At 33.2% G+C, this 27,730-nt stretch overlaps 1 protein-coding gene across 4 annotated transcripts in view; it reads left to right on the forward strand.

Annotated features, from left to right (window-relative positions):
- The first annotated feature begins 6,676 nt into the window (after positions 1-6,676).
- Positions 6,677-27,730, forward strand: part of LOC111046533 (histone-lysine N-methyltransferase, H3 lysine-79 specific) — an 85,895-nt gene continuing 64,841 nt past the window's right edge. For 3 of the 4 annotated variants that reach the window (XM_039420814.1, XM_039420815.1, XM_039420817.1), the window contains exons 1-2: positions 6,677-6,938; positions 10,999-11,039. In XM_039420814.1, coding sequence (XP_039276748.1) covers positions 6,855-6,938; positions 10,999-11,039 — 125 coding nt within the window. In that variant the 5' untranslated portion in view covers positions 6,677-6,854. The remainder of the gene's footprint in view (positions 6,939-10,998; positions 11,040-27,730) is intronic. The other variant, XM_039420813.1, reaches the window with a different exon arrangement.

Here is a 27,730-nt window from a genome sequence, read left to right on the forward strand (position 1 = left end):
TGTCAATGTAAGTTATCAAGTGAAAATATTCAAGTCCGTATACAAAGATTTTGCTGAATCTTGGTAGATAGTAACTAAGGCTAACATAGAAAAATTGAATCAGGGGTAACTAAATAGGTACCCCTACTCCCCACGCCCAATAACAAACCGTTTTTTTGGACACCCCTAAGATTGGTTTTGGGCCAACTCTTCCCCATCGCTTCAAATAAGTGCAGTATGGCTCAAAACCTCCCCCACAGAAAAGGTATACCTCATAAAATGACATTATAAAGTAAAAATACTGTTAAACTGTTTAATTGATTACTTTGATCATTTGTCTCTATAGTAGGTTATATGAAGGTTATCTATCAAGAAATAAAAAATCCAAGTACCCTCTTTTTTAAAATTTTTACTCCCAACATGTTTCAAGATTAATATACCATTAATGTTTCAAGATTAATTTATTCACTTGAAAATTACATTAGGCTAATGTTGGAACATGCTGTGAGTAGGTAATTCAATTTTTTTGTTATTGTAATTTTATCATTGGTACGGTATAGAATAATATCATAGGTAATTGACCGAGCGAAGTGAGGTCTAAGATTCAAGTCGACGGTTTGGCATTTTTCTTAATGTTTGAATGTTTATATGTTGCGCATTTACGTCGAAACGCAGTAATAGATTTTCATGAAATTTGACAGGTATGTTCCTTTTTTAATTGCGCGACGTATATACAAGGTTTTTGGAAATTTTGCATTTCAAGGATAATATGAAAGGAAAAAGGAGCCTCCTTCATACTGACCAATATTAGAGTAAAAATCAGCTCATCGACTTCCAGCAGGAAATAAAGAAATTCCTTCTTTAATTGTATCATTTCGCACTAGAGAAACAAAGAATAATTGGATGAAGTGTTATAAAGTTTTTCGTGAGGAATTGAAAAAATCTAAAAACGACCCTAAAGCTAATCTTCGAACCATCAACATAAATAGAAATCTCCCTGATAAACCAGTTTACTTGAATGAAAATGTATCTCCCTACTATAAGAAACTCCTATACGAGACAAAACAGTTCACTAAGAAGAAGAATTTCAAATTTGCATGGTCAAGAGATGGAAAGGTTTACATACGGAAACAGGAAAATACTAGAGCACTAAGAATTCGGACCGTGAATGATCTTCTCGAAATTGGTAATGGCGATGTACGGTAACTCGGAAAAACGAATAGTCTTCAGAGGACCGGGTTGAATGGGACTTCTCCGGAGCTTTTAGAATAAGATTTTTTATTTAGTATGAACTCTTTCAACGAGTTATGTAACATTCTGAGTGATGACGTTTTTAAGACGGGAGAAATTGAAGATGTGAATTATGATTTACTCACTGATAAAGAAACAAGTCCAGTTAACTATATGAACATTTTTCAAATGAACATTCGTAGTATTTATAAGAACTTTAATGAATTCATAGTGTGTCTTAATAATTTCAAAGTGTCATTCGATATAATAATTCTAACTGAAACTTGGTATTCTGGCGATAAGCCTATTAATTTTTATATAGATGGCTACAATTTGCTAAACCAGCCCAGTAAACTTAATAAATGCGATAGTCTTTGCATGTATATTAACAAAAATATAATTCACAGTTTTAGATTGTGAGTTGATAGAAGCTAACGCGCTGAGTGTTATTGTTGAACTGGGTAATGATTTGATAATACAAGTTATCGCAGTCTATAGGTCTCCGAACAGCAACACAGATAATTTTATCCGAGTGTTGAATAACTATCTTGAATCTCTTCCGAATAATCGTAATGTAGTTTTTGCAGGTGATATTAATATCGATATTTTGAGCACTGATCGCTGTACATTCCAGTATCTGAATGTTATGAATGGAAATGGTTTTAATTCTTTAATAAATATTCCGACTAGAAAAGTGGATAATAGCCAATCTTTAATTGATCATATATTCTTCAAGAATTCTACACATTCTATCGAACCAAAAATAGCTAATGTCTTTAAATTAAATATCACTGATCATTTTGCTACCACTCTTCATATAAATCTAAACAGTAAATTGCCTCACACTCCCGTCACACAGACAAATATAATTACTATGATTGATTTTAATAAACTTAAATCATACCTATACTGCACGAAAAATGGGAATTTCTGAACAATGATGATTCTGTTGATTCTATGGTTGAGAGGTTTGTTAATACTCTTACAAATTATATACATATTTCTAAATATAAAAAAAAATTAATCATAAGAAAAAACCACTGAAACCATGGATCACGCTGGGCTTGATAGAGTCTATTAATGAAAGAGATAAAATTGCCAAGCAACTAAAAAAGGAACCTTTCAATACTAACTTGAAAAATAAATTCAGGACATATAGGAACCTACTGAATAATCTTATAAATCGTACAAAGAATGATTACAATAAAACTAAAATTAACGAATGTGGGAATAATGCAAAAAAATATGGTCTTACATAAATGAACTACTAGATAGGAAAAGGAAAGAAAATGAAATAAAATTAAATGCACATGAATTAAATAAATACTTTGTAAATGTTGGTAAAACTTATGCTGATAGGATACCTAAATATACCAGCCAGTCCGCTTATGAATTCAAATATAAGAAAAATAACTCGAGATTGACCGACTCTTTTGTCTTGCAACCGGTAAATGAAATTCAAATAAAAAATGCCATACTCAGTCTGAAAAATAATACATGTCCAGGTATTGATGGTATAAATAGTAAAACTTTAAAAATAGTAGCCGATTTCATTGCCTATCCTTTCACATCAATTATAAATAAATGTTTTCGCGAAGGAGTTTTTCCACAATTGTTCAAGGTCGCCAAAATCAAACCTCTATTCAAATCAGGTGATAAAAAACTCACTGAGAACTATAGACCAATCAGTTTGCTTAGTTCATTAACGAAAATAATGGAGAAAGTGATAAAATTTCAAATTATTGAATTCTTTGACTTACATGGGATAATAGAAGACCACCAATTTGGATTTCAAAAATAAATGTACTGATGATGCTCTAATCCATTTCTCAAATTCTGTGGCAGATTTGTTAAATAAGGGAAAGAAAACTCTTGCGGTTTTCCTTGATCTAGCCAAGGCTTTCGATACTGTGGCTCACAACCAACTACTAAATAAACTGGATCGAGCAGGAATCAGAGGTACAACTCTGAGATTGTTCCATAGCTACCTTGCACATAGATCACAAATTCTTACACTTGATGACTGTGTGAGTGATCTGCCTCTCTCCGGTTATGGTCTTCCTCAGGGAACAGTCTTATCACCAATCTTATTGCTTCTTTATGTAAATGAGATACTCAGATTAGACCTGAATGGAGGTGTGGTATTCTCATTTGCTGACGATACTGTGCTGTTGTTTGGAGAGAGCACCTGGCAGAGAGTCTATGGAGCCGCCTCCAGAGGCATCTCCACTCTGAAGAAATGGTTAGATGTTAACTCCCTAAGCTTAAATATTAAAAAAACAAAATATATCACCTTTTCAAGAAATATCTCTGGACATGAAGAGACAAATTGTACACTTAAATTGCATTTAAATTGTAATTTATTAGACGATGCTCCATGTAGATGTCCTGAGATTGAAAGGACTAGTCAAATAAAATATTTGGGTTTAATAATCGAGGAGGGATTCAAGTGGAGAAGGCATATTGAATACCTATGCCATAAACTAAGGTTTGTCTCCTATAATTTTTATAAGTTGAGGTCGATACTTGATTTATCAAAGTTGAGAATGCTTTATTTTGCAATTGTACAATCTCTATTAAATTATGGCTTGGCGGTTTGGGGTGGTACTTATGACACTCTTTTGTTGCCACTATTCATTATACAGAAAATGATCATAAAAACCATATTAAATAAAACCCATATTGTTCCCCTCAAAAATTGCATTCAGTGAATTGAGAGTCATGTCAATCCGTCAACTCTATGTGCTTAGCATATTTAAATATTTCAATAAACATAGAAGCTCATTTTCAAGAATCAATGTAACTCATAGAACAAGATACAATCTACATAGATATATGTTACTTATGATTCGAATTTAACGGTTATTCGTAAGCAGCTGGTATACATCGCTCCAAAGATTGTAAACTGCATCCCGAACGAGCTCATCGGTGTACCTATTAAGTTTGTACCAATAAATATAAAAAACTGGATACTTCACAACTATTATTTCCATCTTAATATTTTATGAGTTTTTTTCAGCTTTTAAAACTATTAATTATTGTCTGGATTAATTCACAATTAATAGCATTTATTTTAAATATACTTACCATTGTTTGAATAAAAAATATTCCATTTTAAATTATTAGCTTAAGATTTAGAAACAGTTACGGTAAGTCTCTACTCCTACTGGCGAACAAGTGTTTCACTTATGCCAGTAGTTCTTCACCTCCAGCCATATTTTACAGATAGATGATAGGCTATAGATATTTAGAATAATAATTATTGTTTTTTTCTGATTGTCACATCTTTGTAAAGTTTTTGTGTTTTGGTGAAATAAATTGAATTGAATTGAATTAATTATCCTAGAATAATTTATTATTACCGGTATTCATCATAAATCAGCTGACACGTGATTACACAGATGTGTGGAGAAGCCAGTCTATTGCTGTATTTCCATAAGGTCTATAGTTTCAATCAGGTACTTGTGGATGAGAATACTGCGTGAGGTCTACTGTTCACAGAACTACTAGTATTATTGACCGAGCGAAGTGAGGTCTAAGATTCAAGTCGACGGTTTGGCATTTCTCTTAATGTTTACATGTTTGAATGTTTATATGTTGCGCATTTAAGGCGAAACGCGGTAATAGATTTTCATTAAATTTGACAGGTATGTTCCTTTTTTAATTGCGCGTCGACGTATATACAAGGTTTTTTGAAATTTTGCATTTCAAGGATAATATAAAAGGAAAGAGGAGCCTCCTTCATACGCCAATATTAGAGTAAAAAATCTGGCACTCACCCAACTTTCCTTGCCGTTATGAAATTGTATCAACTGATGCTAGTGTTCCCGCGCATCTCAAGTCTACTTTTCTAAGATCTTAGCCAGCTGGTGACAGGACAATAACGCTAGATGTACACGAGATCTGCTATCTCTTCATAGTGAATGAACAGTTGAATCAACAGTTGCCAACAGTTTGCAATTGACTAATCTTATTTTCTCGAATTACGAGCTTATTTTCAATTTTAGGTGAAAATGCTACTGAACATTAATTGTAGCGATTTTTATGCTCAATCTTTTCCACTCGAATTTTTTTGTTTAAATTGTATCTATAAAGCCTGATAATTGAGAATCTAAAACCAAACTTTGCATAGATGGTGCAGTGCTCCTTAAATTTTTACAGATATGAGACTTGTGGCAGTTGATAGAGCTTATCAATGACTTTTCTAGGTATGGATTTGATCAAAATCGTTGGAGCCGTTTTCGAGAAAATCGCGAAAAACCCTGTTTTTGACAACATTTTCGCCATTTTAGCCGCCATCTTGAATTGCATTTCATCGAAAATGTTCGTGTCGGATCCTTATAGTGTAAGGACCTCAAGTTCCAAATTTCAAGTCATTCCGTTAATTGGGAGATGAAATATCGTGTACACAGACGCACATACACACATACATACCAATACCCAAAAAAACACTTTTTTTGGACTCAGGGGACCTTGAAACGTATAGAAATTTGGGTACTTCAATTTTTTTCGGAAAGCAATACTTTCCTTACCTATGGTAATAGGGCAAGGAAAGTAATGAAACGTATAGAAAACATGAAATTAGGGTACCTTAAATTTTTTTGGAAAGCAATACTTTCCTTACCTATGGTAATAGGGCAAGGAAAGTAAAATCAGACTATACAATTATTCATCATACATCAGCTGACATGTTAGTGATTTATACAGATGTGTGGAGAAGCCAGTCTATTGCTGTATTTCCATATATAGTTTGCTATAGTTTCAATCAGGTACTTGTGGATGAGAATACTGCGTGAGGTCCACTGTTCACACAGAACTACTAGTATTCTATATAGTTATGGATGGGGTCATATAATTTTATTGAAACTTGAAATACCATTAGATTGCCGAAACCCATTTGTAGGTCCACTTATCTCTTATCATCCTCAGAAAAAATAAGAATTTATTTCCAATATATCTCAGTAAACGAGATTGCCATATTCATATATTACAAGCTGGTGATTGAGCCGTGATTGAGCCTATGCTTAAAAATATATAATTTTTATTGATTTTCATCTTATATAATCATGAATCATTATCAACGTAGTTGTATTCCAATTTCTATTGTTTAGAAATTATTATTGTCAACCAAGTCTACTACTTTTTGTCAGTAGGCTAAAAAAATAATGGATTGGACACTCCACTAGACTAGACCACATGGCAGGTGGGTATAACAATGGCATTCATAATAATCATGCTTTTTTATTCTCTAACAGAGAGTTATTCTTATGATAATTGTAAAATGTTGGTATTTTAAATGTAGTTTTCACCTTTTAAAATTATTTTATCGTGTTTACGTGTTATTGTTTGATTTAGCTGAAAAATAAATAGTCCAGTTTTTGATTTTGAATCCAGTAAAAGCACCAGATTGTTGCGCGCGCAGCTCATTGTAGACAGGTGCTGCTGCCGAGCCGACAAGCCACTGCCATTTTGCATTGTCAGTTTGTACAGTTTCTCTGTTTCCATCATGGCGTGTGCTGGTGTGAGCGTTCGTTTGGTTCGCGTCGTTGAAATTCATCAATGACACAAGTGTTTTGCTTTTAGGTGAAGTGAATAATGAATTTGTGATGAATCGAAGTGTTTAGTTTTTTTAATAATTGCGAGGAATGGCGCAGGAATTGGTTCTACACAGTCCAGTTGGAGCCGAGGCTGTTGTTTATCAATGGCCCTTGACTTCTGGAAGGGGAGCAGTAAGTAACTTCAAATTCCAATGAAACAATTATTTTTAATTTCGCTCAGGTTATGGTTCCTAATAATTATTGTTAACCACCTGTTAGACCAAATATATTTTATTTACAGATCAATTATGAAAGTTAGAATAAATCGAGATAATAACCGTAAGTTGATGATCTCTTTGAATTTGGCTAGCATCAACTATTATAAAATGAGCACATTTCAAGCTGAATTCAAACATTTTATCTAGTAACGTTTTTTGTCTCAAATTCATTTTACTGTAGATAACTACTGTATTTATTATGATTACGTTGAGCTTTTTGTTCATGGTCTTCCAACCACGTGACAAACCTGTATTCAGTCAGTAAATAATTAGGCTATATTTGTGTAGTACTACTATAGTGAGGTCCACGTTATAATGACAATATTTGATAAACTTTGATGTTGTTATCCTTGTCTATCATTCGACAAAGCAGTTAGTACTATCCTTTTCTAGCTCCGCAACGATGCCAAAACTGTTTTTGACAATGTATAAATATAATATTAATCAAGGCAGACAAACGGCAACGCTGTTCTCCTATCTTTATCCACTAACATTATAACGTGGACCTTACTATAGTATGATAGTCTTTTTTTCTTTAGGGCTATTTTTGAATATAAATAAAAATAGAGTGAATATAAAATATGAAGTGATTTCCAATCACTTGATAATAGCATTAGGATAGCAGAAACATGTCGTGACTAAATAATTGGGTACTTAAATTTTTATTTTATTTAAATACTAGTATGATTTATAATACTGTACAGTGTAGAAAATTCTGGTGAACTAACCTTTAAACAAGAGTCATAAGACATACATATTCTGATAAGCTATTAACTAACTTTACTAAATACTGTTTCAAGTTGGAAGAAATGCACTAAAATTTAAATTAAATTTTGTTAAGTTTATACAAAACATTTTATTTTGAAGCAGGAGAAAAGCAACTTGGCTTTGTGGTTAAATTTGTGGTACGGTTTGTTAAATTTGCTATCTACTTGTTATACATGTAACATGTAAGTTTACTGGATTATTTATTATTTCATTAATATTTAGGCTTTTTACTGCTGCACTATATTAGTATTTCTTTACTGTAACAACAGATTTAAAGCCCAAAACTAGTGTTATATACCGTACCTAATATATTCATAAAATTAGATGCAAAAATTATGTTTACATAAAGCAAGCATTATTCTCAAACGATTTTTGAGTTCTTGAGAAACAAATTATTATAGATTCTTAAAATATCATTTTTCTAGGTTTTCAAGACATGTAGGTATTCATATGAAGCTTTGTATATTCGTATCCTCAACTGTCTTCAACTTTTTAGATTAAATTAGGTTATTTGTCTTATTTTAAAAAGCTAGGCTGCATTACAGCATGACCTCCTAAATACAGTAACTATATTACCCATAGCCTATAGTTAGTGTAGGCTGTATTATTTTCCTTGAGTAGGCTAAGTTAGGATAATGAATACCTTATATTATGACAAGTGGTCAGCTGTCAGCTGGTATAATATAAAGTAGACAAATCCACTTGTTAATCGAATGTTTTTGTCACCTTAAAGCAGGACCTCTTATATGCATATTTTTATACTGTATTGATTCATACAATAAGTACATCATCAAAATGATAGGGAGAGAAAAAAATAAGGTAACCTTGTGCTATTCCTCTCCTAAATTTAGATACGGTTACACATAGTCTGAAATAGGTTAAATCTTGAAGTTATTCACTTCACAAAGTAGATTTTTAAATTTAAATGCGCTAAAGTGCACGTCCAGTGCCTAAACACCTGTCATCAAATTTTTGGTTGGGATCGATTTAGTATGTTATTTTGAGCACAAAATCACAAAAATTAAACGGCGCTCACTATTGTTTTTAAAATAAACTAAGTTCAAAGTAGCAGAACTTAACCTATAAGTAGCAACCATAAGTAGCTAAGGTTAGGAAAAGCTGTAGGTTAGGAAAAGCTTTAGGTTAGGAAAAGCTTTATGTTAGGAAAGCTTAGGTTAGGAAAAGCTTTGGGTTAGGAAAACTCAGATTAGGAATATCATAATTTGATGATTTCAATTATCAAAATGGCTGCTACTCATAGGTTAAATGCATGTAAAATTGTGCTACTTTGAACTTCGTTTATTTAAAAAACAATCGTGAGCGCCGTTTAATTTGTGTGATTTTGTGCTCAAAATAACATACTAAATCGATCAAAACCAAAAATTAGATAATAGGTATGTTGGCACTGGACGTGCACTTACACCTTTAAATGTTTCAAAACCAATCATAGAATAAAATATTGTATATTATTATATCTAAAGTAGGATATTATCTCCTAAATTTAGATACGGTTACACATAGTCTGAAATAGGTTAAGTCTTGAAGTTATTCACTTCACAAAGTAGATTTTTAAATTTAAATGTTTCAAAACCAAACATAGAATAAAATATTGTACATTATTATCACCAAAGTAGGACATATTCACATATTAAAGAAATACCTTCAGCTTCATCCATTACCCACAATTGTGGGATCGATGGCGTCAAACAATCAAAACACGTACAAAACACATGAAAAAAAACTGTAACAGTTCAGATGGCAGTGATCCAGTGCTCACGCTCTCAATAAAAAATCAAATTATCACCCATAAATTCGTTTACACTGTAATTATGCCTTCGCACACAGTAGCTTTCGGACGGTTTTCCTGAAGGCGGCCTCAGGACAAAATAACTTTGCAGGACCAAAAAACAATTTTAATATTTTAAAAGCAAAGCTCATTATAATTATAACTTGATATTTTTTGTAATATTGACTGTTCTTAAATCTTTTTACATTATTGTATAATAATGGTCTATCTTCAGATAATAAAATTAGTCAAGTTGAAATATTAAATAACTTGGGTAACTGTGTTCACTATCCTTGCTTTCAAATAGTTCATAATTTTGTTAAGCCTACTCTAAAAAAAAAAATAGTTGCAAAACAGTATAGGTTACAGCTTTGTGAGTATCATGTGTGTATTATTCCAAAGACTAAATTCAATTGATTATCTTTATTGTGAAGTCGTATATAAATTTAAAATTGTAACTACTCGGCGCCTGGTAACAAATAAATAGTCAGTCGATTTCCGCCTGTACAATTTTTATCAGTGTAATAGTGCAATATGTAGAAAACTTTTTGACCTTGTAGTTCTAGAAGAAATAATTAGATAACTGCTGTCTATAAGTTCAGATATGCTCCTCCTAGTCAAAAAATATTTAACCACAGTGTTCTTATCGTCGTGTGAGATAATTTTGAAACAAAGCTAAACTGTTTTAAGTAGTGAATTATCTCACCAGTGCTAGATAATTTATTATAGGAATAGCGAATGCCAGTAGGTTATCTAAAATATGAGAGCATAAGTGGGACATACGTCATCAAAACTTGTTGAAGGAAATTTTTGATGTTTCTATATTGTTAAGTAGCGTGGCTCAGTATTCTTAATGTTTTGATTAATATTCTCAAAATTTTTCTTCTTATTGTGTTTGTTTTTGTCTTAATTAGGCCACATAATATTTTAGGTCAACTTAAATTATTTTATAATATTAATTGAACAAGTGATATTTTTCAAACTTCTATAACACATCTTCAGCATCATCTATTTAATGCTCAGATGTTAAATGACTCCTGTAATCAATGTAGGCTAGAATACATTCCTGCATTCTAAGTAAATTGCCTGTAACAGCAATTGACTCTAAGCTCAAAAATTACCTTCAATATTTAGTTTTTCCATGGTAGTACAAGTACTATAAATTAGTTTAAAATACCATTTGTAGTGTGAATATAAGTTTGAATATTAATTTAGAAGATTGAAATGAATATAACTATAATTTACTGAAAAATCTTCTCAATTTCTTGGTTCAAAAACTCTGTAGTTCTACTTCCTGGGGATTGATTAATGATACATTTCTCTATCGCACTTTTAAACCAATTCATCGACATAATATCCAATTTTTGTTTGAATAATACGTTTCTATGTATGGATGTTAACCGTTTGTTTCTTTTTTCAGGAGAAACATGATGGCGCGGCGGAAATAGTAGAAACAATAAGGTAGGCAACATGAAAAAATAGTATTGGACACAAATTTGCATAATTATTGTGAAATTAAGTGGCCAGCTTGGCTATGGATAATCTAGAAAAGTATCTACACAGATTGTAAGTAATATCAGAAAAATAAGTATCATGTTCCACCCTATTCGAAATTTATCTACCTTTTCTGTTCCGTTGGGCCTGCTCATTTTCGTTCTTGATTCAGGGTATTAAACAATTTAATGCACTACCCGGCCTCATGCAATGGTCCTTACTTGATACTTCAAATCGTTGTCAAGGTTTCCAGGTAGGCAATGTCAAAGTTTCTTTTGATTACAATAAAAGTAGGTAATCTATATTTTTATTAATGCTGAGGAGGTGCTAGACCCATAAAATCCTCACTCGGCTCCCGAAGAGATTAAAGTGGCCTTTCTATGAGTTTTTCCTCAGAGTTGCGTAGTACTACGAGTACTGTAAGTTCTGAATATCATTAGGAAGGCTATGAATGAAGGTCCTCTAAATTTCGTTTTCATATGTAATAAATAATAGCTATTGATAATTTGTTCGATGATTATTTTCAGGAAAGATCGTGAATTGGTTTTGTGTATCTGAAATTTGGATATTTGACAATGGTAATTGGAGTGGAAAACCAAAACCATGGAAAATCAACATCATTTATCATGTCTGGTGATCTTTCGACGAAATAGATATCATTCAATGATCATCAACCCTGAGAGGCCTAATTAATTGATTGCCTTTCTAAAACCTCCCTTGACTGAACACTGTTTACTGGGCTATTACCGAAAACTGTGTCTAGATCTGAGAGGAAAATAATCATTGTTTTATTCGTTTTCAATTGTGTGTCTTGCGTTTCTTATTCTAGTACCAACTTTTGCTGTTTCTCCTCTTTCCCTTAAAATGTCTCACTTGTTCCTCATTTTTTTGGTGGTATGCTGGTGCAGTAGCCTTGGATAATATTGGCCAGTAACCTTGACCCCTTGGAGCCGGGGCCAGGCAGGCACGGCTCTGCAATATTTGGCAACTGGGCTCTCTCTCTCTCACCCTCTTTCTCTCGACTATGCAATAAAATGAGTGTGCGAAATTATTAAAGCACAGCGTGAGTCTGGCTAGAGGTCAATGATCCTCACACAATTTTAGACCTGCTCCATAAGAAAGAACAGAATATTGCATACTTGAGGCGCTAGTTATTAGAATTAATATATTCGATATAAATATTAGTTTTTTTGGTTTTAAAAAGTACAATCCAGGAATCATTAGAATTATCAAATATACTCTCAACATTTTAAATACATTATAACATAAAATTCTAAGTTTGTAGAAGTACTAAACTTATAGTAAGGTAATGTCCCTTATTTTGAATTGAACTATTAATGAGCTAGGTGAATTTCTGGAGGAAGATGTTTCACACAGTACAAGATCTTTTTACAAGATAGTATTATTTTTACTTGGGCACAAACATTTTTCTCCACTTTTAAATTGTACCATAATTAATTTTCTCGCTAGTTGACTACAATAGCTGGAGACATATCCAACTGATGCCTGTTTTCAAAAAGTAAATTCCAGCTTAGCCACTATCACAAAATCAACTGGAAGCTTAGTTGTTCTTATTAGCAGTTAATATTTTTATTATTTTCTTAACCGAAGATTTTGTGTTTTTAAAAATAAAATATTGTGTTCATCGATTTGTAGAATCTTATTACTATTACAAGTTCTGTGTAAAGATTATTTTTTCAAGATACAGTACATAGATACGTATCTTTCTGATGCAAGATGTTTAGTCCCAAATTCGAGAGTGAACGTGTTAATTTTTTAGACATTACTGAATCAACTGAACTGATATTGTATATTTCACGTTGTAGTTTGCTTGCCCTCCCTACTCGTCGTGAAATAGCATTGTTGGAACGTTCACCGTGTTCTAATTTAAAACGTTGAGATGTTATCCGCTGTGCGAGTGTTTTTCTAGATGCCTGTTCAGTGTTGAGAAGGGCGTTTGGAGTGGTGCCATCCAATCCAATGTGTCCGATACAAAAATAGAATATCCTCTTGCTTTTGTGCAGATGATGCTATTAATAAATTTAACTCTGATCGTAGTGAGAGGTGATTTCGGTGCATTCAAAACGTTTGATTTTGTCCTATGAAAGCCTGAGCGGTGGGAAAAAAATGAATGTTTGAGAAGCAACTGGGTCACACAGTTTTTCGAATGATTTATTTTAAATTAGAGAGTGCAAGCATGTAAATTTAATTCCATTCTGTCCTCACTTGCATATTGGAGTGACTTACATAGCTTATAAATAGAAAAATTGAATAGGTTTACTTACATATTTCTTTGATTAATTGGTTTCAATTCTTATGCCTATTAGATTACAAGCAGTATCTTAATTACAGTCTAAATTACTGTAAATTTATTTACATTACTAAAAAATTAGTTATATTTTCAATAATGCACCTCAAAAATCAGCAACCTTACCAGCAAAAATATAAAAGATACCAGCTATTAAATGATACACTAGACTTTTTCTGAGTTATTTATACTGTTATTAATACTAGCTTCAAAATACTGTTCAGCAATAAGTACTAATAACATCTAATCAGTATCCTGAATTCCCTTACTTCTCTACTCATAATCATATCATAGATGAACAATAGCGTAAGTAGATATCCCATGGTGTATAGGGCGTTTATGTCGCAACTTATCAAGCCGATAGTCCACGTAGTTCTTTCCCGTGAAGCTGTGTGACGCTGGTAGTCTCTCATATTGTGCCGTTCATACACTCTCACCCGGTCAGAACAGTAAAAATCGACAATAATCGGCTTGAGTTAACAGTAAAAGTTGCGACATAAACGCCCTATACCATGGGATATCTACTTACGCTATTGTTTCTCTATGATAATATTTTATGACCACCTTAGCTGTTCTAATCATGTTCTGCTAATCAGTATTAATATTATTATCAATCAATACTTGATATAAAAAGCTGATTATTAGTAGTGTAGTAAGACTAGTGAATAAAGCCAAGTCTGTATCGAAGGTACAATAAAACTGCTGAGCCATGTGGTTGCTCTGTAAATAGACTGTGGGAACTTGACAGTGGAATGAATGCTCTTCGGATTAGTGTAATCGGCATACAAGATTACCCTGGTGGATTGTAATTCAGTTTGCAATTATTTACTTCAAGGTCTAATGTGAATAAGCCAGATTGTTTTAATCAACTGTTATTATGCTCACGGTGATTACGGTTGATGCGGCACTTATCCTCCTAGAAGGGAAAATTATATTTCCACCCAGCTTCGATCATTGTATACCAAGAAAGCTTTTAGACGCCACTACTATTTAATATTGAATTGTTGTAGTTTGGAAATCCAGACTGGACAATCCAGGTAGTAATGCTATTATTCGTCGATCCAAGTTTTAAGTAGAGCTTGTCAAATGTAGAATTTTGTCATAATCTTTAGGCTGCAGTAAAACCTAGTCGGCATTGTAATTTGGAATTTTCTTATATAATACCACTTTAATATAATAAATATTATTTATTAAATTCTCAATTGGCGCAGAGAAATGAACTCCCACTGTAACAGGTTGAACCGGACTGTTCAATTGAAAATATGTAGTATAGATTACTAAACCGAAAATATGCTGTACTGGAGTACAGTCCTTAGAAACAATATCTCTTTTCAGTTTAGTTTAGCTCATTTTTTTTGTAAAAGTAATGTGATTTCATTACAAGCTATACAGACAGTACTGTAAGTAGTTCAGTATTACTACATGTCAGCAGAGATAATAGAAAAATAATCCTTATTAAATATTTCCTTACTTTATGATGTCAGTATGAAGAGGATTCATTGCTTGACATAGAACAATACACAAAGTAACCATTTTTTATATAAATACATAGTTTTTGAGCTCATAGAATAGGTAGGTTAGAATGCCAGTCTGTTATGAAATGGTGCACTGCTCTGCAATGGCAGTGATGGCGTGCTTTGTTTAGAGTCAAATGCCGGCGGCCGAACATCAGTGAAAGTTTGTTTTCAATGCTCAATCCAGCTGCCCCATTCCATGTTTCTCTCGTCTTGTGCCTTTGTCTCAGTGTTCCAGTTTATTTCTTATAATCTCACCATCTATATTCCCAATACAACTCTTCCAAGACGTGTAGAATCAGTGAATCATAAAAACTTTTCTATCAAGAGGTGATAGAAGAAATGAAAAGATTTTCCAGGAGGAAATCTATATTATATTTTTCAACATGTGAATATTATAAAAGCAAAATACTCTTATATATTTTGCGGTCTGGGACTTGAATCTCGCCTGAGAAAGTATCTTCATTTTAGTATAATTTATTCATGTGATTGGTGATTTAATACACATGTCTTTTGAGGAGGATGCTGCTGAATTGTGTCTGCTGCTTGCATAATCAACTACAAAGAACAACCGGAAAGAGGATTGAAACTATGTTTTTCCTGCTGAAATAATGTAATGTCCATGAGGATCTAACATCTAAAGCCCGGTTGCAAAAAAGCCTGTTGAATTTTAATCGCCATTAAATCCAAGAAATCCAATCAGAGAAGGCTATTTTGAAAAGATGGCTTTTCCGATTGGTTCTCGTGGCATTAATCACGGTTTAATTATGAAAATGCTTTTGTGCAACCGGGATTAAGACTTCTATGTGTAGTGAGGTTGATGATGTTCATTAGAGAATACGGGATTGGATGAGTTTGGAACATGTATGGTGATCACATTAAACAAAATTTGTTGTATACTAGCATGCAATAATTGGAATGCTGTTTGTAACAAGTGTGGACCACTACCCCTACCATGGTTGCTCTTTGCTACGATTGAGCTATTTACCTGATTTTCTTTCTGGTTGATTCATAGGAGGAGATAGCAATAATTACACACAATGTCACATTATTATTCTTTTGTAATCGATGTTCAATTTTGGATTATTTGTTCTTTCTTTTGAATTTTGTAATATTATAGCTACGTTATTGAATTAATACTATTCTACATCAAAGCTCTTCTAAAAATGTAGCTGCCAAATTTATTGTTGACACTGCAAAATTTTAACAATTGACCAATAGTGTGTTGAAAAAAGAGAGTTCAATGTTCTCAGTTTTAGTTGTCAGTGCTGAGTAGGTCAATAGAAGTTTGATGTGCTGAAATTATAATAGAAATGTTAAATGCAGATATTGTGCTTTCGTTTTTACAAATTACAGTATTGGAAGTCTTATTTCAATTTTATTTCTCTCCACAAGTATAAATTCTCAATTTTCGAATATTCATATCTCAATCAAGTCAAAATTGATTGAACAATTTTTTTATTCTTTGAGGAAAACCACAACTATCTTGCAATTTAGTGAATTATTTTGTTTGATTTTAGAACGTATAAATTCTTGTTGTATACCTTAGGCGGCATGTATGAATGCTATTTATTGCTTTGAAAAGTTCATACGAGCTTTATTTATCTGTGGGAAGCTACACTACAACACACACAATGTTCAAATACGAGTACGTAAATGGAAAAGAAATTAAGAAACGAATAAAAAATTATTTATTATATAGGGTAACTTGATTACTTAAAAATAATAATTGATTGAAAAACTTGTTCAACGTTCAAAAATGTCAACGAGTCTTCTTCAAAAATTTTATCAATGCTTCAATAAAAAATAAATGAAGCAATACATCAACATTAATCATATTGAGCATTGAGTCAAAACAACTGTCACAATATTGGACTGGGTTACAGGGAGAGTTTAGAAGAGAGTTCAATGACCTTGTCTTTGCGCTCCCAGTTACTTTTCAGCACACTACTATACCGTTCTCCGTAGTGTTGTAGATAGTCACTTTGCGCCAATTTACTATTCCATTCTACTTTTTCAACTTCAAATCAACCTATTTCCCACAAATATGAACATTTAATTCGAACCACAATAAAATTTTAATTTAATTAAATCAATAACACTGAATTTTAGTCACAATCATATTGTATTAATCATTTATCAAATCGGAAGTTTCTACTGTAAATAGTGCATCAATTTATTTTTAGAACCATTCATAACATTTGGCCACGTTTACAGGATTGGTACATTTCTGTCCTCTTTTTTTTGTATCTAGGGTTACGATACAAATTCTACATCAAGTAGCAACAATGATCTGTCATCTCTCAGCAGGGTATTACATTATTATTTCTTATTGGGAATTTTAAAGATTATTTATTTGAGGCTCTGGCGTAAAAAATATAATATAGGAGAATATTATTTTGTATATTTTATTAATCTACTTATGAAAAAGCTTCAGTAAAAGTGTTTCATGTACAATAGCTCTATAATTATTTGAAAGTAATTCAAACGTTCTAGTCGCAGATAGCTTCAAAAGTGGTTCCTATGTGTTAGTTGGGACTAGGCCTACAATTATGCATGACTTGAGAATAGTCAATGCTAATATTACACATCCTTGGCCTACCTAACGTTCAACTAAAAGAAGTCTGTTGGCTGTAGAAGCCAACTTGTCTTAGCGGCCTTGCATTTGCCATAGACGACATTAACTAGAATAGTACTCAGTAAACTAACGAAGCTAGAAAAGCCAAAACTGTGAATAGGTTTAGTACTTCCTAGAAAATTATATTTAAGAAAAAAATCAAAATTCAAAATCATCATTACCGTACCTACAACTCCATTTGTGATTGATGTCTAATGCATTTATGTTATCTATCATCATAGAAGAACCATTCTATAAATAGTTTCTTTATTCTATTATATTTGCCCGCATCGCTCAAATATAATCATCAAGTTTAAAAAGTTGAAATGATACGTTTACTTGATAAATGCAGCTAAAATGTGATAAGATATATGTATCAGAATACCCTCTAAGCAAAAAAGGTGATATCATTCTGCTAATGTCATTAAGCAAGCTAAAATCGCTATTAGGTCAGTTGGAATTAAAGCGGAAGCTGGGGTGGTGTGTTTACTACTTTGAGTGCCCTTGCGCTCTCACTCACTCCCTCGCTCTCTGTCACTCGTCAGTGCGCCAATTATCGATTTGTTGGCGCTTGCAAGGGTTGTTGCCCCTCACCCACCCTTTTCAATAAATTTCGGCAATAAGGAGAGTCGTAGTGTGGGGATAGGGTGAACGCCATCTCCATGCTACATTGAACTCAATGCTGTATGACTCAGCCTTCTTGATAGTGTTGACTTCAGGATAATATTGTAGTTTTAAGGATATTCAAATTTTATGAATACCTACCTATTCCCTATTCACAGGCATCATTGCACAGAAACCGTAATTTAGTAGATAATTTTTTCTAATGAGAGGGAGAAAGAAAATCCAGTATGAGTTTATCAAACAATGTGTTTACTAACTATTACTGGACAATATCTGAACTCATCGGCTGTTCCTATATAATTATGGCCTTCTGCAGTAACAAATTGTGAGTGAGGATTGTTGAAACGCTTGTAAAGACCTCTCACCCTTGTAACTAAGAGAAAATGGATCAGGATATCGTGTGAGGTTTTAATGCAACAAGACTAGAAGTTGGTAATTCAAATCAAAACCTTGGAAAAATGGAGGTTGGGAAAGTATAACTTTTATTAATTATTGTAATAATGAAGATAGCTGAAAAAAATCAAAGGAAGTGTTGTCAAACTTCCAAACCTATCTTCCCTTTTAAGTCTTCAAACCAAAACCCAAAAAGCGAAAAAAGGAAAAGAGGAGGGATATTACGATTCCAGAATTGAATTCTGAATATCAATATTCCTAATTGATCTCCATTTTTACGCAATCTGGATTTTATTCTATATTTTAGGTTTGCAGATGGAAATTAATGAGAAATTGCATTTTATTTGCATTTATTCAAATGATATTAAAATTAATAACTACAGCATTTAATTTGGATTTTCGTTTAATAATATTCCCCAAGTTTGGAAAAATACATAAAAGTGTATCGAGCCTTCAAGTATCCGAGAAAGATTGCATTCATTGATTAATAATAAATTGTCAATTCAAAAAAGAAAAGCCTGAGACCGATTCGGCACTGTAGTAAGGTAGTAATATTTTCGGCGGGGCATTGACCTTGCTTCTCAGAGATTCTCTCTCCCTGCAATTCATTTATCAATTCGTTCTACAACTGTTTTTCCGTTGTCTGAGTAGTCGGTTCAGTAGATTACATTCACATGGAGTAGCACTATCTATTACTGCCGAAGATACTTTCGATTTTTCGAGCAATTTGAGTGTCTTGCATTGAATATTATTAGATTGTAAATACAAAATACACTATTTGCTGCTCGTTTCCAATGGATGTATTTTGATTCATACTCCAATTATTATAACTTCTGAATTAAAATACATTGTATTCCCATCTTATATAAGTGTTATAGTATTTGTATGAGTATATCGCAAATCCTGTTCTTACTTCATATATTCATTAAAATTACTTGTATTTGGTGGAACATTGAATTTCTCCAGTTACAATTCTATTTGATGAGCTCTTCAAACAGATCCATCCATAAGCATTAAAGCTCTTGAACAACGAATAATGTAAACAAGAATGCTCCAATTCTTATTAAAACGCTGCAAGAAGTCTTGCTGAATCTTCAGGAATTGTTCAAGAAGGAGGTTATTTTCTCAGAGAATGATTTTTATTCGTATTTAATCCAGGATAGTAATTATTTACTAATGATTCATTGTTATTGAGAAGCTCTGAAATCTCAAATATCTCGATTCATTGTCAAACCATCTAAAAAAATATGAAATTCTTAACTAGTTTTCTCCAAATTTCAACTTCCACAACTCCTAAATAATTTGACAAAAAGAATTTTAGGCTGGGATTAGACCGTTGATGTCTAGAATGAGTTTATCACTTTACCACTATGCTATTCCATAATACTGTGTAATAGTTTACGTTACAGCTTATATTAGCGGACACCAGTTTGTTTTACGGTAGACCAGTATATATGGTGGTAAGGACCAGTTGGAATGTGGTCTTTGCATAAAAACGTTGAGGAACTGTGAGTTGAACCGGTTTCTTCATCTGCTGGTTCTCAATTTTTAAGTTGAGAAGTTTTGGTTCCCTGGCATCCACTGTTATATTTATAAATGTGGTTCAAACTACAGAATAAGAAATGATACAAGAAAATCGAAAGTACTTTACTGTGAAGAACATTCAGAGTTTTAAGCTCAATTGACTTTATTTTACTATTTTTCTCTTAATCCTTAATATACTATTCATCTAACTAACATGGCACATGTTAACAACACATAAAACAGTAGTGCTAGTAGCTTACATACGTAAATATTCACGCCAAAACAAAACACATTAGAAACAGATTCCTACAAGTCCTGTAAGTAAAAATCAGCTTTGGCTATATCTAGTGTGAGATTCAGATTGAGCATTGCTTGAATGGGTGGGAAGATTTGATGTTATTATTTTTAAGGAATGCTAATACTCAATCTCACTATATGCACTACGGTTATCGACACAAAACTGAAAGTGGAGTTGTTTCATAACAAGTTTTGAATCCCTGTTTCAATTTTCACCGTTCTCAAGATGTATTGTATTGGAAGTACGTCTTCATCTCTTCTATTATGTAAGGGTGTTCATTAATGAAGTACTTTAAGTTTAAGCTAATTTTTTATGAAACTTTGAAATATTCCAGTGCTATAACTATTATTGAGTTAATTATTATTAACTGAAACTCGTGAAAGGAAAATTGTTCGAGTAAGTTTCTTGTTTTATTTTCATCCATAGTCATGATTTGTCTTTTAATCACTCATCTTGTCATACATAACTGAGTATTCCTCTTCATTGTGGTTGGCTTATTCCATAGATTTCCATTTCATCCACTTGATTTCAATATTAATTTTTGTTTTGTTTCTTGAGCCCTGTCCCTAACTATAAACAAAAATTGAAATGAAATATTGAAACGCTTTATTTTACTCAATATTTTATCAGTAGTTGCAGGATAAGTCCAGTTTGTTTTGCTAGCTGTGTCTAGCCTGGCCTGATGCCAGTAATAGACTACCACTACCTAACTATCTGCGTCATAAATTCCTGTCATTTGTATGCAAGTTATAATAGTCATTCAAGGTCACTAGAGTTTTTCTCTTTCAAGGTTGTAGGTGTGTATTTTTTCTCATTCATTGAAACTTCCAGCAAGGCTGTTAGTATTGTAGTTATTTCTTTGAATTCAATATCTACTAGTGTTTTTATGTGAGATAACATACCAAAGTGGATCAGTGGAAAGTTTAAACCCTTTGTTTGATGGTTTGAGTAATGGACAATAAATCGGACAGTTAGGACCAGACCATAGTAAGTGTTTTTTCAGGCGTATTTAGAGTCGGCAGGGCAGGAAGCTCACCGATTGGCTGTTTTTGTTGGCGCCAGCAAAACATGGTCTGACCCTTAGTTTTATCTAATTCCATCTTCGAAATCAATTTTTAGTGGAATAAAAATAATACTGTATTTGTTTATTATGGGACTCCGATGATTAACTCCACATTTTTCCAGCATCTTAATATCTTCACCAATAATATTAATTCTTCAACGATATTATTTTATAAATCAAAATCAATAAATGAAAGGACAAAAATCTGGAAAAATGGACAAAAGGACAAAGAACAAATGGACAAAAGGACAAAAATCTCTTGGACTACAGACACTACGGACTAAGCAGACGACTTGCGACCATGTTTTGGTTTGTGCTGGATTTCGTTCTACGTCAATCAAATATCAAATTTTGTTGATTTTAGTCCATAGGGAGAATTAGGCCCAGTCCCCAGTAAAATTCAATAAGTCAAGTTCCCAGTAAAACATTTTTCCAACTCTCCAGGGAGAAAATTTAATACGGTAGGGTCATATTTCAGGGAAATATTGTTATTATTATTCTATTAGTATAAAAATATCGGGGACCGAGTTTCGCTCTGGAGTACAAAAGCATAAAAATTTATTACGAAAGGAGAGATTATAATAATATTCATAGTTCATACAGAGATGTTCTATCTAATCACAGTGAATTGAGATTAATTCCCAGAGGGATAAAAAAATTTCTCTCACAAAGGCCCGGTTGCACAAAAGCCGGTTATATTTTAATTTCACTTGAACCAAATCAGAGAAGACAAGAATAATAATTATCCTTTTAATGTCCTTCAGCGAGTTTTCCCAGGGATGAGACCTAGTGCAATCGAATTTTTATATTATAAACCTACTATGTTCTGAATTTCGTGAGAATCGTTAGAGCCATATTCGAGATCCGGTGAAATACAAACATCTAAACAGAAATTGCTCGTTCAATAGTATAGGATAAAAACTTGAATAGGCTTCAATAGTTGGTTGAGAAAATAGTAATTCTGCAAACTGTGTTTCATTGAATTCAATTTGAAATAAAAATATTATAAATAACTAAAATGTTTTAATAAAGTTTCGATCTTACTTTCACCTGAAATTTTTATGCAATTCAATTATCATTTGTCAAATATTTTATTCCTAACTGTTGAATAACAGTACAGTTATATCGTGGTGCAGCTGTGCAGGCACTGGAAGGTGGAAGACCAGTCAGGTCTGGATCTCTGGATGTGAAAACCTGCTCTTCCTTTTCCTGAGAAGATTGGTGAGCAGTTCTCCATGCACTAGGACGCGTCGCGCTTTGTGTGTTGTTGGGGTGTTGTAGAAAGGAAGCTCTGCGTTGGCAAGTCAGTCTCTGTAATCAGGTGACGTCATCATTGCTCACAGGTCGTTCGACTTCTTCGATCCGACGTTGCCAAGTCTCCGTTGCTCATGGCAGCGTTGCTGTAATAACGAGATAGATTGGAATAATCGCAAGGATGCCTCAGTGGGACTTCAATTCCTCCATGTCTCTCTATCTCATTCTCGTTGATTCTCTCTTCTTCCGCTCACCTGTTGAACTACTCCACCACACCATGTACCAAGGAGACATACTTATTGTTTGGCATAATATTTTAATGGTTTATGTTGATTTAATTATTCACTGAAGTATATTGATGGCTTGGTTATTTATTTAGTTTTTGGTTGAAGATGAGCTCTGTATTTTGAGAGATTGCTATGTTTTTATAGTAGGTGTGATGAGAGAGGCTGAGCCTTGATTGGAGAGTGCAAATTCAATGATGGTTATGGATTACTGAAGAAATCTTACAGCATGGATCACATTCAACGTTCTATTTTTGTTACATTTACTCAAAAAGGTTTTTGAAATTAGTGTCCATATTATTCAGTTATTTTGAAATTACTAACATAATTAACCCAACATGTACTTCTCTTGCAGTCTCACGGTGATATTGTTGGAAACTGTGTGACCAATTACTTTTAGTTGAATCAGTAGATCATTCAAGCAGTAGAATTGTAAAATTATCATTGATTACTCTTGATGGTCCTATCAAATGGCTATGATAGCCATCAATACGATTACCTTTCAATCCTCTAACAAAAATTAAGGTAAGCGTCTAGCGTGAGAATAATTACATATTCGATAATTCCTTACATTTTAGTTTTCAAATCTGTTTTGACTTCATGGGCGTTACATCCAGCGTCTAGCCTTCATTATAGAATAATAAGGCCTGCCGTTTTGTGCTGTCGTGCTTTCAAGTGCCGATAAAAATGATCAAGCTCAGAAATTTTGACGACATACAACGCTGTAGGTGGGCATATTTTGAATTCATTTGAATAGATTTAAAATAAATACTAGCTGAGTATTTATCAACTAAAATTATCTGGGGTCCCACTGGAAAGGTTAGGCTCCATGAAAGGTTTGGAATAGAATCATTCAAGTAATATCAAGTAGTGTAAGGTGGCTACTTATGACAGGACAAGTGTATTTCAACATGTGTGTTTACACATGCTCGTCATGCATGTTGTCATCAGCGAGAGGCTTTCGAACAAAAAACAAATTTTTGACAGCAGCTTCTAACATAAAATAAACATCCAATAACAATAAATAAACCTCTGGAAAGTTACAAATTATAATGATAAATAATTCAAAAATAATTCAAAATAATCTCAAATAGAGTAGCAAATAAAAAATAACTAAAAATCGAAGTTATAAAAATCCCAACCTTAGAAAACTCTTGTTCAAAGCCTTTCGCTGTAATAACTCAATGTATGACGACTTGTGTGTACACACATGTTCAACACACTAGTCCTGACGTCAGTGGCCACCCTTAGTAATATTGGATCTCGAGGGATAGACAGTGAGTATAGAATATACATTTTATTCTCTCTGGGAATAGACGACCATGACAGTTGTAGTTGGAATTCCTCCCTGTAGAGTTGCATGTCAGCAAAAGTTTAGATCATGAAACGCTCATATCAATATTGTTGTTGTAAGCCAGGTACAAAAACCTTATCGTACGTCTGTAGAATTGTTAAACAAAAATGATCCCCGGTAAAAGGTGATGAATAAGGAAAATTATTGCTTCCAGTTCATTATTTGATTGAAAAATTGGCATTTTAATCAATCAGAGATGAAGTGGTTCAAATGATGATATAGGACTGTATGTATCATCAACTTTGTCTCTTTCAGTTATGATGAAGGATGATAACTGAATGTTGGTTGATTCTCCTGGTTGATCGGAGATGAAAACAAGGCTTGTTGATAGCGCAGCCAATAGCAAATCAGATCATGAAATTGTTGATATGCTACGGTTGAACAGGATAGGAGGCGATAATGCAATTATTGTGCTGCTCAAATTCAGAAGGTGGCAGTAGCAAGTAGCAAGCCAAGCCGTCAGATTCTTTCTTTTGTTTGTTGTTTTGTTTTCCCACAGAGAAATTCGGCTAGTCAGTTTTTAGCTGCTGGGGGTGGGGGGTTTGAAGTGACCTTGAATCCAGTCGCCCACTGATTGGACCAGGTCGACGACCCTCTTTTCCCAAATATTTCTACTTCTCTTTTTCTTCTCTTCTCTTCGACTCGTCGTTTTTGTTTTGTTTTCATCCGTCTTCTTCCAAGCCATCTTCAACCTTTTCCAATCAAACTTCGCCCACTCTAGAAAAAAATTATGAAAGCGCGGCATGACTCTCGCTTACAAAATTAGAAGACGACGAGGGCTTTTCAAGAACTAGATGCTTTTGGTTGGTTGTTGGTATTCTGTCCTCATCTATCACACTTCATTTACTGCTCTCGTTCGCTCGAGTGAAATAGTTCAAGTTTTAAAAAAATAATGTCAACAAATTTTTCCCACGGAAACATGATACTGTATTTGAATGTCGTTGGATTTTTTAAGATTGCTGTATGACTATAGAAATAAGAGGCTGATTGATTGACGAATCTGTTAGCTCCAGGTTTTAATACTGTATTATGATTGATCACAATCTCCTCTGAGGCTCGAAGCTGGATATCTGTATTATTCACCGACTGCTTATTTTGTTGAATGTTTCCAATGAGGCCATAATCCATCTGTGAATTTTTTACAATAACCTATTCTCCAAATTATGGTAAAACTGAATAGAAAATGTTGAAAAATGAAAATTAAAACTGGAAATAAAGTCACAATCAATAAATTCTCCATAAAAAGCTACTTCTCGTAGTGTATGGAGTGAAATAGCTTCGGAACGGAGGAGTTCCGTAGCGAAGTATGGTGACATACTATATTCTAAGATAAATTATTCTATAATTTTTTTACGGGGAGTGAAGAAGGATATTCAAACTACTCCCAAATACTCATCAATGATTCCAATATTTATATCTCATCATTGATTAGCAGGAATAAAATTTTAGTAACTTAAGTTTATTTTTATTCCAGTTATTGACAGGAATAAATTAGCGTTGTGAGGATACAGACATATAGGAAACGGTTGGAAGCCATGACAGGGTGTCACAAACTGTTGAAAAAAAATGACAAAAGATGATAAAAATACAATAATTAACGTGCCGAAAACAGATTTATATAAAAATAACAGTTATTCTAAGTTTCCCTTTATCCTGATGTGTTTGAATGAGAAAAGGATTATATTTATATCCAACCTTTGTCTATTGTGAGAAAAATAGTACATGATTGTGGTACAGGTAAAAAATAGTAATAAAAAGAAAAAATCCAATGATGGCATGAATAGCGCATGCGCATATAGTTGTGTGGGTGGGGGGAAATCAGCTGTGAGCGGTGACTGTGTGGGCAGAGCAGATGTCGTAACTTTTCTGATCAAGGTCACCATCCATCGCGGTGCATGACCTTCACGCCTCATCCTGCCACCTTCCCCTCACCCTTTCCCCTTCTATGCCTGCCTGCAGTTCCTGGTGCTGTGCAACTACTGTCTAGGTTCCTCTTTTTATTTTCAAATAATTTTTATTTATGTAAGAAATTTGAATCTGCTGATGTCGGAATTAAGTGGATAGTTTCAAATTTAAATTATTTGCTAATTATTCAACTAATAACTAAAGGAGTTTTTAACATTTCTCATCATTATTATCTTTCACAATGCCATTATTTTATATCAAACAATTTTATTATAACAATTCCGAGAGATTAGGTATTATAATTTTCATCTACAAGATTAAATTTCGTCTTTATTAGTCTATGTTTGTTGAATAAACTCATAATGGAAAGTAATGATTTATTTTTTATACTTGTGAACTTGACAGTACAGCGTATGCAAGTCAACCCTTAGGAGTCACTAATTTTGAAAAAAAAAAAATAAAACGGTTCATCCATTTCCATCAATTAAGACTCTACCTACCCGTATGCAATGCACATGCAACAGGGAAGCTGTCTTAGCTGTACTTGGTTGTAATAACCATTATAATCATCATGGTCAAAGTAGAGGGTCTAACATACTTATCACAAAATGAGGGAATGAGGCAGATGGTAGACAAACATGAGTCTAGACAGACACACACGTGCTACACTCTCTTCTTTTCCTCTCCTTCTGCTTCTTCTCACAACTTTTCATTTTATTCATTCACTCACTTTACCTCTTATTATCTTCAGTTCTTCATTAAACTTTTGTCTTTTCTTCCTTGATCCACATATATTTATTTCTTCTGTATACAATGTTTCACGCATTCTCTGTCATTTTCTTTTATTTTCATCTATTCTCTATATTTTCTTCCAGTTTTCAATGTTCCTCATTGCTTTGTATTCTTATTTATATTTATTGAATATTTTTCACCATTTTTCTATTCCATCTCATATCAAATTACTTCTTCACTCTCTCTAGTTACATCTTTTTTTATTCTCATTTTTCTTCTTTGTTGTGTAGCTCGTGCCTCGACAGCTGATTGCCTTGTGGCAATCGTTGTCTTCTTTCCGCTGTGTTTCAACATTCTGTCAGACACCTGGCTGCTGAGGAGGCTTGTTCATTAGATACAAGGGTTTTGAAAAAAAAATTAATGTAGGGGAAGTGAAGTTTAGGATGACGTATAGTGAGGGTGAATGGCTGAACCTTTCTCACCTGATCACTTAACTATGCATTTGTAGAATAGAATTCACTTTAGCATTCAATCCACTCATAAAACTAACCATGAAAATAGAATAAAATATGTATTATTCTCATTGCTAATCACTTGAAAATCTTCGGTTTATAAATTTTTAGTTGAATTCACCTTATCGGGCATTTAACCTTGAAACCTTTCCATACATGTCACAAAACAAATTGTCATTGATTCTAGAAATTAAGGTTATTCAAGATTGAAGGATAAGATCCTTCCTATATCTTGAGAGAGAGAAAAAATGGTAATTATGAAGAGGCTCAAGATTC

Source organism: Nilaparvata lugens, chromosome 2, assembly GCF_014356525.2.
Source record: "Nilaparvata lugens isolate BPH chromosome 2, ASM1435652v1, whole genome shotgun sequence".
Lineage (NCBI taxonomy): Eukaryota > Metazoa > Arthropoda > Insecta > Hemiptera > Delphacidae > Nilaparvata > Nilaparvata lugens.